The sequence below is a fragment of the Platichthys flesus genome, chromosome 6 (genome assembly GCF_949316205.1).
Source record: "Platichthys flesus chromosome 6, fPlaFle2.1, whole genome shotgun sequence".
In the NCBI taxonomy this organism is placed as follows: Eukaryota; Metazoa; Chordata; class Actinopteri; order Pleuronectiformes; family Pleuronectidae; genus Platichthys; species Platichthys flesus.
The window spans coordinates 4,992,152-5,006,215 of record NC_084950.1 but is presented as its reverse complement, the minus strand read 5'-3'; the positions used below and the strand labels follow the sequence as shown (position 1 = coordinate 5,006,215).

Sequence of the window (14,064 nt, the reverse complement as noted above, 5' to 3'; positions counted from 1 at the left end):
GCTGGAAAACCTGGCTGCTGACACGGAGTCGTTGACCTCCAGCAGAGGACAGACGGCTGACCGTCTTCACATCTGGACACAAGCCGAGCAGGGTGGACAAACACACACACAGACTCACACACACAGCGCATCATCCTGAATTCAGAAGCCATTTCACTGTCTATGTAGATGGAAAGCAAATTATTATTATTTTAAATATAAAAGTCATATTTGCATCAAGCTAAAATCTACATTGAAACAATACACATTAGATTTTCTCCTAATAACTACTTCTCAGCTAACCAAAAACACAATAGACTCTTTCGTTCCTTCACTAACTGGACTAGTGACATAACTAGCACTAGAAGCACACTCAGGCCTAAAAGTGGATTCAGTTTTGGCTAATTTGCCATAAAACACCAAGTTTCATGGGGAATCCATAGCGTAGTGTTCAAATGTATTTATATAACACATTTAAAACCAAAAAGTGTGTTACAAAGTAAAAGGTTCAACAAGCTAAAAGCTAAACGTTATAGATCAAAATACGAATGATATAAAAAGGGTTTAATATAATAGTTTTTTTATAATCCTGCTGAAAAACCACCAAAGACAGAATCGTTAGCGAAACCAACAGTTAGCAACTCAGCTAATCAACAAATTAAATCCAAACTGGGCTTGAGAACCTACAAAGTCGTTACACCTGCCGTTACACCTCCTCTTTCACCTGCAAGCTGCTTTCCATCAAACCCAGACAACACCCCCCCCCCCCTCTCGATGTGTTGAAGATGTATTTCCGATATTCCCCTGATAATAAAATTGAAACTAACTATTAACGTTTTGTCGACTTCAAACATGACCGAGCAGGAGATTCAGAATCGTTGCCACTTTGACCTCTCGTGTCCCACGTGTCATTACAGCTAATTACCCACATCGAGGCGGTGGTGGCTGCAGCAGAGCGTCGAGCAAAGTGACAGAACGAAGGCAGAGAGCACGTCTCAGCACCAGGACGAGCCGCTGAGTTCTGGTTCAAGTGAAATATGAAAAGGGAAACCGCCGACCCGAGAGTTCGGCGGGTTTCATTTGAAATGCAAATAGTCTCTTTTGTCCTTCATCTTTTATAGCCTACTGTGCAACACTTTATTGACAATGTGCGGTGTACACGGATTGCAATTGTGTGTGTGTGTGTGCGTGTGTGTGCAGGAGGCTGTTTGTGTGTTTACTGTTCACACTGCTGTTCCTGGCTGACAGGGACTCTGGCACCAGTCTCACCCCTGTCAGGATGACGGGTAGAGAACAGGTAAGAGGGAAAAACTGAGCCATTTGTTTACAGCGCAGAGACGACTCTGAGACAGCGAGGGCAACGCCGCCACCGCCTTCGAGCAAACACTCACACCACCACCCGCCTCACCCCCGTCCACCCGTCCCTGCTGCAGCGGTCAGAGAAATTAAACAGTCATCTCAAACACGAGCCGACCGGAACAAACCAAAGATACACCGTGTGGTCTGTGAAATGGCCACTCTTATCAAACCCACTGGGGGATGACCTTTGAAATGTCAAAGACAGGGAATCTGAGACTGGACCCGAAGCGGTTAAACAGAACACTGCACAAAACTGTCTGAGATTATATGAGCAATCTTGAGTCTAAAGAGCACAGTCAGTGGTGTGCACATGTATGTGACCAGTCCAACAGGCCAGCTGATGGACTTTTAAGCACTGCCTGTAAAAATCCGGCTCGAGTCCCAAGCCCAGGGATGAGCACATCAATCCCATCATGCCCAGGTCTCAGCTGTGAGCTGTGTTTGTGAAGGAAGGGAAGAGGAGCTGTACGGAGAACAGGCACCGTGAGGTATTTATAGAGGCTGGGTGCAGGGACGGGTGGCCGGGGTGAGAGTGAAGACAGATCACACTGTCGAGTCCACATCTTCGGCAGGCTGAGATACAGTAGATATGGAGAGGGAGCGATGGCGCTTTAAAAGCCATTACGTTCCGGGGGTGCGTCAGGACAGAGAGACACACTGTTGTTCGGCTGGATAGAGACATTTGTCCTGCCACCGAGGACGGCTCACCGCAGGGCATTCTGGGAGGGTGACTTGCAGTCCTGCTCTCTTCCCCCTCACCTTTCTTTTTTTTTCTCCACCTGCCACTTTGCAGCAGTAGCTCTTCTATTTCCTTCTTCTTCTTCTTCTTCTTCTTTTATAACATTACATTACATGTCATTTAGCTGACGCTTTTGTCCAAAGCGACTTACTTTTCTAGTACACTCAACATTTATGAGGGGCCATTTAGGGGTTCAGTATCTTGCCAAAGAAACTTAGGCATGTTTAGGCTTGCAGATGGGAAAGAGTGGGATCGAACAAGCAACCCTCTTGTTGCATAACACCCACTCTATCCCCTAGACCACGCTCTCTTCTTCTTCTTTTTCTTCTTCTTCTTCTTCTTCTTCTTCTTCTTCTTCCTCCTCTTCTTCTTCGTCTTCCTCTTCTTCTTGTTCTTGTTCTTCTTGTTCTTCCTCTTCTTCTTCTTCTACTTCTTCTTCTTCTTCTTCTTCTTCTTCTTCTTCTTCTTCTTACTTTGTGCCCTTGCAGTATGCATGTGTGATGAATCGTGTTCTCGCAGCCGGGTATCACCGTGAGAGAAGGAAGCCGTGAATCTTTAATGTTTCCTGTTCATAAATTACCGACCACGCCCTCATCCCTGATCCAGCCTCGATACATCTGCCTCCGTCTCAGTGTGGCTGACGATCATCGGGTGATTCCAATGTGCGCTGGCGAAGGGAGGAAAATGGAGCTCACTTACATGTGTGTGCAATGTTTGTTCGACATGAACCTGATCTGCACAACACTATGTGTGTGTTTGTGTGTTGAGGGTCGAGAAAGACGGAGCCTTTATCTCTGTCACCTGAGCTCCGAGCTACTGTGGCAGCAAAGTCACGTCCTTGACCATTCTGCCGTTTTCACTCTAAACGCTATATTGAGAAGTGTCATCGCTCACTGCTGACAAAGGGCTGGGGACCCTGGTGATAAATGGATAATATCAAGGCCGGCTATTCAATGCGGTGTAAATTCTTGGACGTGCGGCCGGGTCGGGCGATCACTCAGCACGCTCACTTGTGTCAGAGTCAGCAGTTTGTGAACTCACTTTGTTAGGTACACCTGGGAATAAAGCTGCAGCAGTAAATAACGAAGGCGGGATCCAACCTTCACTTTGTGTTGACACTGTTGTCACATGCTTCTAATGCCCAGTCAGAATTAATACCACTGATTGTTGAATAAACCACATCTTTGTATTTTGCAACTAAGCTCAACAGCAACAAACTACATCCCCAGACGTTATAATAGAGTTAAATCAACAGGGAGGATTTGCTACAGGCCTTTATTGTATTAGACAGAATTTGTTTCCGCTCAGTGAAGCAAACAAACTGAGCAAATATCTACCAAACTAAACACGGTGGATGTAAGGAGATCCGGTTTGCTGACTGCAGGTTGGTGGGAAATAAGAGAGCTTACAGATTTGTTGGAGGGACTCGATCAATCAGGGAAATCAGAAAACAGGTGATCCAAACAAAATCAAAATCAAACTGGTAAAAAATCAGGAGCAGAACCAGTGAACTTCACATTCAACCCAGAACCATCAGGAGACCAACCAGTAAAACCAGAGCGGGAGGAGCACAGAGAGTCAAAACACCACAGGAGGTTTGGACTAACAGGTGAAACTCGACAGGGCGGGGGCCAACCATCACAGGAAACAGGAAGAAGACAGGAAGTGAAATTGCACGCAAGGTGAGCATTTTCAAACTAAAAGAAGAATTAATAAAGACAAAGCAAAGCAGCTGAAAATTAAACTAAATATATGACGCACATTGAAAGTAATTAAAGTTCTTCTAAGTTGATCCTAATACTAATAATAAGTCCACCACTGTGGAAGTTGTCATGACAGCACAAAGTGTGATCAACAAATCATGAACACTTTTTTCTAAGATCCACGCAGCTTATTATAAATACATCATTTTTCTAATTAATTACTGTTGTGATCAATTATCCAGACTGCTTCAAGTCATTAGATGGAGACACATCACAAATGCAAATAAAGAACACGTTAAATGATTTGTCCTTTGTTCAATTTTCTATTATGGGGTTCATATATGAAAACAAATTTATATATTTATTGACAAATGCTCTACAGCAAAGATAGAAAAAAAAAGAAAACGTGACAAACACGTGTGTCTAACATGCCAGGTTGTGTAAACTGGTTAAATAGTCCTAACCACCAAAAAGTGAGTTTATGAACCCGCCAGCACGACTGAAAATATAATTTTCACCTCTTAGGAATAACAAATTAACTGTTTTGATTATCAATAAAGTTTTTTTTCTTTTAGTTTCTTCTTTTTGAAAGCCACGTCTTCAAAAAACGGTTTGTTATCCTCTGCTGACCTGAAAAAGTCATGCATGTGATGATCCATGTTTCTCTTGACTTCCATCACAGTCACACTTCTCTCTCATCTGCCGCCGGTACAGACGCCAGGAGAGAAGCTTTTAACAGAATCTGAAAGACCTGAGCTTCGTCTTTTCTTAAATCTAATTTTAGCTCGTGTACTTTGGCTGTCAACTAATTTTAGGAGTTATTCTAAAATTTTCACTTTACCTTTCAACACTTTACTTTTGACCTTTCAGACTCACATTGGGCCCGTGTGCCCAAATCAAGACTCTGTTTGTAGAGGGAAATTATTTTAACATTGTGAGTCTTTCTTCCTCTGAAGCTGCTTTTAAATCACTTCTGAAAACATTACTTGTTAGTTTGTTTAATTTGTTACTCAACCCCATCAAGTAAATGAAGCCAATTTGAAGTCAATTTGGTTGTTTGCAAATAACAGTGATTTAATTCTATCCTGATGACAGAGGACCTGCAGGACTCTATTCCTGTTGGGGAACTAGGTCTATCCTTGTGGACACTTCCTGGTTTGTTTGTCCGTCTTTGTCCCTGATTTGTGTTTCACCCCCGACAGTAGCTGTGTCTCAATTCAGGGGCTGCATTCTAGGACCAAATGCGTCACAGTGCCCGTGACCAGACTATCTTCAAAGAGTCCCTCGAGCAAACTGTTGGATCCTTCTCAGGCCAACTTATCCAATGCATTTCAGCCACAACCAGTTTTTCAAAGAGTTAATGGTGCCGGCCAGCGACGAGGCATGTGCTACAACTTTTAAATGTCAATATCAGGATTCAAGCCAAACAAACAATTCGAACAATTGGTGGAACTCGTCCTCTGAAGAACACGGCCCCCTGAATTGGGCGTGGCCTTCGATTCCTCTCCTCCCACCAACTGTCTCTTGGACTCATAATCCTATAATCCCATTCCTGCACACATACAAGAACCAGTTTGATCCTAACTTCTCTGCTAGGACGTCATCATACTTCATGGTATTCACACGTTGCCTGACTTTAAGTATGTTTTTTTTTGCAGCCCAGACTGTCTGTGTCCTGATCTCTGTACCCAGTCGGCCCAGGATCATCTTCCACTCTCTGTGGCCAGCCAGCTCCTCAGCCACACTCCTCTTGCTCTCCCTCTGGAAACCACTCTGGACACTGGAACTCCCCCCCCCCCCCCCCTGTCCCTGATCTTGATCCATACCTGTTCTATCTCCAAGCTTCCCTGACTCTCACTATTTTACAAACCACATCTTCACATTATTCATTGCATGTCCTTATTTTCCCGACTCTGTGCATCTGACTCTGGATGCAGGATGGTTTCACAATAATAATGAAAACATCGTTAGGCAGAAGGAGGTCTCATCAACATGCAGCTCAGGCGCTTGTAATTCTAACACAAATGTCGAAACCGTCTCCGCTGTCATCTTCGCTGCAACAAAACTCTTTACACCCTTCATGTAGAACTCGACCCGCTGTGAGTCGAAGCAATTTAACAATCACAAAAAGCTTATTTTGGAATAAGCATATCAATAATTCGAAGGTGAGGGTTTGTTTTGCTGCTCTTGTAAAAGCAACATGACGTTAAGCTGTTCTCGGCTCCTCACTCCCACACATGAAAAAGCCGGGGAAGAAATGTGTAAGTTTGCAGATATATTAAACCAATTCAGCAAAGCACGAAGCGTGAGTGGTGGTGATGGGGGGGTGGGGGGGGGGAACTAATGTATAAAGGGAGACAATAGACAAAGGGAGTAAACAGAATTAATAAATGACAGCTACAGAACAAGCTAAGGAGAGATAGTGTGAGTGGGCCGGGGACAGGGAGAGGCAGATTATTTGTGTTGCTCTGTATAATGTGTTGTGTTGTGCTGCCGTTGCGAGATGTCACATCTTAGTCAATCCCCAGGAAGCCCAGCTGAACACTGGGAGCTCGGCTGGGTAAAAAAAAAAAAAAGAAATCTATTTGCCGTTTGCAGGATGAGGATTTTTGCTCGGGATGCAATATTACATTTCATTCAGCGTGCGCAAAATGGATGAATCACAACAAAAGCACAAAATAAATAGGCTTTTGGACTCAGATTATTTTGCCTCTTATCAGTTGTTACATTTGAATGGTTCCTGTTTGTGCCCCTGAAGGCTAGAAAAATGTTCTGCATAACTGTTGTTCTGCATAACACAACCAAAACAGCACGGAATAACACGGGGGAATACAAGTGCGTATCTCGGAGCGTGCGTTTGTTAAATTGAAATGCATTCTTCCATTAATTCACGTATTGATTTGGGGGAAAAAAAGGGGGGAATGAAATACTCTCGGAATTCTGAGTTTTGCTCATAACAGGAATCATTCATCAGCCACTTCTCTCCCTCTGGGCCTGTGTTGCAGCAAAAACTACACAGAGGAATTAAAAACTGATTCGCTGCACCTCTGCTCACAGCACTTATCAATTATCGCCAGCCAATATTTTCTGCCGAGATACCATTTGTTATGCCAATAAATTCAGTACGGAACATTTCCTGCTCGGGCGTTCAGAGAGGAAACAAGAGGGAGGTTTGGGCAAATACAGAATCTAACTGACGGCAGCGTAACAAAGAGATTTCATCACACACACACACACACTCACACACACACACACACACACACACACACACACACACACACAAATACAGTTTTTCAAAAAGAAACCTGCTCCCTGGTAGAATAATTGAAAAACAGGAGGGGTGAAAAAGCATTAAAGCAGCTTGACTAACCATGAGTACTATCTCAGATCGGAGATTTAAAACCCAGCATTCCCAGAGCAGCCAGCGTTGTCAGCGGAGTCGTTCCGCAAGTGAAACCCGGGGCTTATTGAAACAAGCTTTTAAATATGCCATGAGTTAGTTACAGATTCTTCAGAAGCTGCCGCCGCTGCTCTGAACACGTGTTTGATGGGCCATTGGAGAGACTGGGTGGGGCGGGGCGGGGGGGGAGTGCAAGGCTACTACAGGATATGGACAGAGAAAGGAACAATAGATTTTCTGATTATATGAGTCCCAGAGCTTGAGAAGCTTCTGTAGATTAATTGATAGTGAAATAATGAGAGCTCTTAAACACCCGGCCTCACCAGAGGCCTCTGCCTCCCTCACTCGCTTCTATTAGCCTCAGGACGTCTTCCTCTCTGCTCAGGATCCTCCGACTTTGTTTGTCTTTGTTTCTCTCTTTAGCCCCTTTGACTAAGTCATGCCCTTCCTGACTGTGTGCTCTGCAAGCGCCACTTACTCTATTGAAGAATGTAGAGCAATTTAAAGAACTTGTTCAGAGGAAGGATGAAATACTTTGCGATATATGCAAATGTCCCTGTCGTGGGACTAATAAAGGTTTATCTTATCTTATCTTATCTTATCTTATCTTATCAAGCTCAACATCAAACTTGGAGCAGATGTTTAAGGAGAAACGAAAAAGTTTTAAACTGAATAGTGAAAACTGTGCTGACGATGATTTGTAAGTTCTAGCTACCAACCATGGTTTTACTTCTTTCCCACAACTCAACTTGACTAAATACAACCATTTATATCTTAGTTCAACTGTTAACATGATATAATGTTTAATAATCAAGGGAGCGGAAAAGAGACTTTTGTTCGACATGCGTACGTATTGTCGTCATCACGTATTTGTGTCTTCAACGTAATCTCGTTTTTAAGATTAAGATTAAGATGCATTTATTAGTCCCAAACACATGCACAGACACACTCATGCAGGTAGGGAAATGTAACCTCTGCTTTTGACCCATCTGGTGCAGGACAGACAGAGCAGTGAGCGACCATGTACGGCGCTCGGGGAGCAGATGTTGGGGGAGTAAGGTGCCTTGCACAGGGGCACTAGACAGGGTAGGGATACTCCTGGATTTTTGGACAGATCAATCCAGGTTCTTCTTTTGTTGTCTCTCCGTGGAGTCGAACCAGAGACGAACCAGAGACCTTCTCTGCCCATAGTCCAAGTTTCTGCCACTAGACCACCGCCTCTCCTTCACACTGTGTAACTAACTCTCCAGCCTCTCCTGTTTCTTCTCTTCTTCTCTTCATCGCAGAGACGTCAATCACTTCACTCGATGCAGCGTTGTTATTATTAGAACTCACACAAATGACGTCCTAAGGTACAAAAACCCATCCAAGTTTTAATTAACTGCAATTTCCCCTAAGGAGGTGACTTTATTACAGTGCTTGATAGTCTAAAAATGAAATGTCACGTGTAACCCTATACACACAAGAGTCGCAGGGGAAGTAAACACACATACACACACATACACACACACACACACACACACACACACACACACACACACACACACATATTAGCCTATAAGGAAATGTACTTTACTCATAACTTGCCAGAGACTAATTCACTTGCATCTTCAATGAACTGCCGAGGTAACACCCATGGACCAGCTAACCAAATAAATGGCGGTTGAGAGGCACAAACAAATTAGAGCCACATCAGGCCAAAGGGGATGTGGAGACATTCATTAGGCTCGGGGGCCGGAGGAGCGGCAGCAGCGGGACACCGAGCGCTGAGGCAGGAAGACAAATGATCTCCGAGAGGAAGAGAGGGAAACTCCGACTCAACCAGCAGTCCCTGGAAACTTTTCCTAATCAACTTTTTGTGCTTGGCCTGAATGGAGGTAGATGGAGGATGTGGATGAGGGACAATGGGGTTTATTCAGGTGCCCAGTGTTTTGTACCGGCCGTTGATTTGCTGGCTACAGGAACACATTTCTGTAGCTTGCACAAACAAAAGGGAGACAGGGGCAGAGAAACAAAGCTCGGAGCCGAGGGGAGGCACTACCAGCCAGACTCTCGTATCAATGGACCTGGTCAGAGAAACTCTTCATAGACCGAAGCCTGGTCCAAACACGTTACAGCTGTTTATGTTCCCCTTCCCCTCGATGTGATCTTATAAACGTAACACAAGTAAAGGGAAACATCTGCACATGTGGGTATCAAACCATGTTTAACTGGTTCCAGTTCATTCTCATATTTAACACTTTCTGTGTGAGACTTCTTCAGCGCTGGTTTAAAACACACATGAAACCAAGAGTGGACCCGCGGAGACTCTACAAGTCGCTCAGTCACCGGACATCCCAAAGCGTTAAGCACACTTAGAGGAGCTGAAGATGTTTTAGTGTCAATAAACCGGATCAGTAATCTACTGCGTCGTCCATCAGACGTTACGTCCGTGGGACAGATTTAGTGCCGGGCCTCGGCTGCTGCTGCCATCTGCAGCGGCACCAGAGACACATCTCTGACGATGGAGGCAATATGCTCACAGGTTTGGCAGCTCCTCAGAAAGCTTTCACAAGTTCTTCTTCAGTAAATCACACCAATTGCTTTCTACTTGTTAAACAGTCCTTTTGCTGGGTGCAGCATCAATCACCTTCTTTGGGTTCTCCAACCATCACTCATCTTTTCACTGAGGCTCGGGTGCCGGAGCTTCATTTAGATGACACTGACTTTCTACCTCAGTATATACATCATCTTAGATATTTTGTAATTCTTTAAAACTATATGTCTACGTGTATTTAAATCTCCATTTGGTTTCTAAGACTACAGATAGTGTGTGTCTCTCCCGACTGTCTGGTGATGATAATTAAGGTCGCAGAGACTGTGCCTCACATTTATGAGTGATTAGAATTCATCAACATGTGCATGAATATGATTGAAACAGATGCCGCTGAACAGTTGATGAATTTGGTTTTTAATTCGCAGTTTGGATCACTAATGTATGAATGTTTTGTGGAATGACACCGTGTCATTCACACGAGTGTTTACATCCCTAAGTTATGCAAACTTTCCATTTTGACTCATTCCTAAAGGAATATTTTAAAATTCATTTGGAAGGTTTGGTTGTTTAGGTTTTTGTCTATGAAACGAAATCCAGAAAATATAAGAATATAATCAGTGAGCTTTGTAAGTGTTAGGTTAGTTTTCTTTAGTCAGAGCCATGGCTAACTGTTTCCCCTTGTTCCCAGTCTTTATGCTAAGCTAAGCTAACCAGGCTAAAGCTTCATATTTGCAGTAAAGACAAGCAAACAGTTTCAACCTTGTCCTTTGAATCATGAAGTGAAGTGTTTACTCCCCAAAATATCAAATTAAAGAACGAGATAACTCCTGTTATAGACCCACAGGACAATATAATCACTGATATGTTATGTCTTCAATGATGTGCAACCTTTTCAATCTTTGACTTAAAGAACTCTAAGAAAACGTTCTACTCACCCTGAGTTTGTGAGGTGAGTTGATCGGCAGCCCAGAGATTTCCACCTCTGCCAGGTCATCTGCGTGGGCACTGACCCCGTGGATGAAGAGGACCGGCCCGCTGTACGGGACGTCCTGATGCGGCACCAGGTTCAAATCCCCGTCCACCTGGAAGCGGGGGTCCGACACCTCAAAAGTCACGTCCTCGTTCGCCGCGCAGTCGTCGAACTCGACTGGAAGAAACAGAGGGAGGGGATGAGTGTCATTTATCACGTCACTCAACAGAAATGTCTCGAAAGATCAGTGGTATGAAACAATCATCCTGAGGTTCGAGAGCGGAATACGAGGAATTGCCAAACGCTCCATGAAAACAATCTCTTTGGAGGTATAAACAGACGCCCTGAAGACAAACACACCCCGAAGAAAGAGTACGAGGATCTGAAGAGCTCCATCTGCGAGACTACAATAACAGTCAGTGATTTTTATTCACATAAACCTGCTGCAATATTTATGACTTACTGAATAGCTTGCTGCACGTTAATGTGTGACTGTGGATTCTGCTGCAGACAAATGCAGCTGCAGCCAGTTTCAGGGGCTGCAGGAGCAGAACAGGTTTCAGGTACAGGAGCAGAGAGGGTTTCAGGTACAGGAGCAGAGAGGGTTTCGGGTACAGGAGCAGAACAGGTTTCAGGTACAGGAGCAGAGAGGGTTTCAGGTACAGGAGCAGAGAGGGTTTTAGGTTCAGGAGCAGAGAGGGTTTCAGGTACAGGAGCAGAGAGGGTTTCGGGTACAGGAGCAGAGAGGGTTTCGGGTACAGGAGCAGAGAGGGTTTCGGGTACAGGAGCAGAGAGGGTTTCAGGTACAGGAGCAGAACGGGTTTCAGGTACAGGAGCAGAACAGGTTTCAGGTATAGAAACAGAGAGGATTTCGGGTACAGGAGCAGAGAGGGTTTCGGGTACAGGAGCAGAGAGGGTTTCGGGTACAGGAGCAGAGAGGGTTTCGGGTACAGGAGCAGAGAGGGTTTCAGGTACAGGAGCAGAGAGGGTTTCAGGTACAGGAGCAGAACAGGTTTCAGGTACAGGAGCAGAGAGGGTTTCAGGTACAGGAGCAGAGAGGGTTTTAGGTTCAGGAGCAGAGAGGGTTTCAGGTACAGGAGCAGAGAGGGTTTCGGGTACAGGAGCAGAGAGGGTTTCAGGTACAGGAGCAGAGAGGGTTTCAGGTACAGGAGCAGAGAGGGTTTCAGGTACAGGAGCAGAGAGGGTTTCAGGTACAGGAGCAGAGAGGGTTTCAGGTACAGGAGCAGAGAGGGTTTTAGGTTCAGGAGCAGAGAGGGTTTCGGGTACAGGAGCAGAGAGGGTTTCAGGTACAGGAGCAGAGAGGGTTTCAGGTACAGGAGCAGAGAGGGTTTCAGGTACAGGAGCAGAGAGGGTTTTAGGTTCAGGAGCAGAGAGGGTTTCGGGTACAGGAGCAGAGAGGGTTTCGGGTACAGGAGCAGAGAGGGTTTCAGGTACAGGAGCAGAGAGGGTTTCAGGTACAGGAGCAGAGAGGGTTTTCAGATACAGGAGCAGAGAGGGTTTCAGGTACAGGAGCAGAGAGGGTTTCAGATACAGGAGCAGAGAGGGTTTCAGGTACAGGAGCAGAGAGGGTTTCAGGTACAGGAGCAGAGAGGGTTTCAGGTACAGGAGCAGAGAGGGTTTCAGGTACAGGAGCAGGAGAAGTGACACCGCTGAGTAATGTGCATTTGACGTTTGCACATGCGAGCTGGTCTCTCCAGACTGAGGGACTAACCACCGAGGACTCTGCCAGGCTTTATCCCCCCTGATCGTGTTCATCCTCTCCTTTATCTCCCTCACACACTCCCCTCGGTGTCGAGACATGATCCCCATGTCCTCCACCCCCCATCCTCAGCCCAGACAATATTCCCCTGCCTCATCCTTCACCTCCTCTTTACCTCGGCCTCCCACCGTGCTCCTTGCTGTTATGGATCGCCGAGGATGTGTGCATGTGTTGTTGATTACCAAAGCAGGTGCAAGGGGAGTCACATGGTACTGTACAGCCCTCAGTGTGGGTCTGAAAGTGCAGAAGCATCTCGAGCCACAAGTTTCCTGCCTCAGACATTATGCAAGTCGCCATTATTTCTTCATGATTTCTCCCTGAAATCGAAGTTATGACGCACAGGATCTTCCACTCGGCTGTAATGCCTAATGTGGAAACTTGTTATGGAAGATGGTGTTTATATAAAGATGGGAGACATGTCATCATCATCTCCTGCTTTATAAAATCAAGTCGGAGCAGTAGTGAGCATGGTGTCAAGGTCAAACCCTCGACCAATTACCAATTGTCAGTCTCAGCTTTGAATCATGACGTTTTAAACCAAACTCATTACAACAAAGAAATATCTATACGTCACATGTGTTATGTGTGTATTTCGACTTTTTAATTTTGTCTATTTGGCCGTCTGCAGTATAGGTTGTAAAATCAGCCTCCTATATGTTAGAGGATGGAACATGGGCCAAATATAAAGCAAATGAAAACAAAAGGTGCTTCCTGTCAGTTAAGGGACTGTAACTCCAATCACACTGATTTATCCTCAAGTGCAATGTTTTACGGTGAATTTAACGTTGATAGTTATGTGAGTCTATAAAAAACGGTTGAAGCTTCATCATTGACAGCCGAGACTGAAACGATTGGTCGAGAATGTGTGCATGAGTGGGACCTCAATACCATGCGTCCATCCCAGTGTCCGGGCTATTTCAGACAGTGCGGAGAAGTGGAGGCTTGTTATCCATGTTTATATAATCTACATCTAAGTCGTCTCTGACCTAGTTTCCAAAAACTAATACTGAGGTCATCATGAAAACCAGAAAACAATTGTGGACGTTATGTTCTCTTCTCTTGGATGAGAACAGGATGCTAGGATGTCCAGATAACGTCCCACATGATTTATCAGTTCAGGATGCGATGCTTTGCCCGGGACTCAAAACGTTGGTGGCTGCTGATGACCAGCTGAAGAAAAACCCGTCACCACAGATATCGATGTCTCTCCTCGTGTGTTTACTTCACACTGGAGAGCGACTCTCTCTGAAGAAGAGAGAGGATCAGATTTGAGCTCATATACATCACGTTTCTCGGAGCAGCGCGTGAATCAGCGTTTCCTCTGTGAAGATAAAACAAAGCTTCCATCCACAGAACAAAGGCTGCAAGCTCTCTCCCCCGAACCAGCTCATTAAAACTGGAAAAACCAATGTGCTGGAACCACCGTGATGAATGAACGTTCACTGCTTCTCAAACGCAATGTATTCTAATCATTGCAACACAAATAGTTTATACAGCGGGCAAGGTCATAAACGGAAGCAATTAACAAGGGAATCAATCAGGCCGACAGTTTCTCTTTAAAACGGCTGGTTCAGTATTAGTGGGAGGCAGCGAAACAA

The 14,064-nt window shown here is 45.0% G+C and overlaps 1 protein-coding gene across 1 annotated transcript in view; it reads right to left on the bottom strand.

Annotated features, from left to right (window-relative positions):
• The window catches only part of cdh13 (cadherin 13, H-cadherin (heart)), a 272,809-nt gene that overhangs the window by 159,093 nt on the left and 99,652 nt on the right, over positions 1–14,064 (bottom strand). Inside the window, exon 3 of the mRNA XM_062389254.1 lies at positions 10,652–10,863. Coding sequence (XP_062245238.1) covers positions 10,652–10,863 — 212 coding nt within the window. The remainder of the gene's footprint in view (positions 1–10,651; positions 10,864–14,064) is intronic.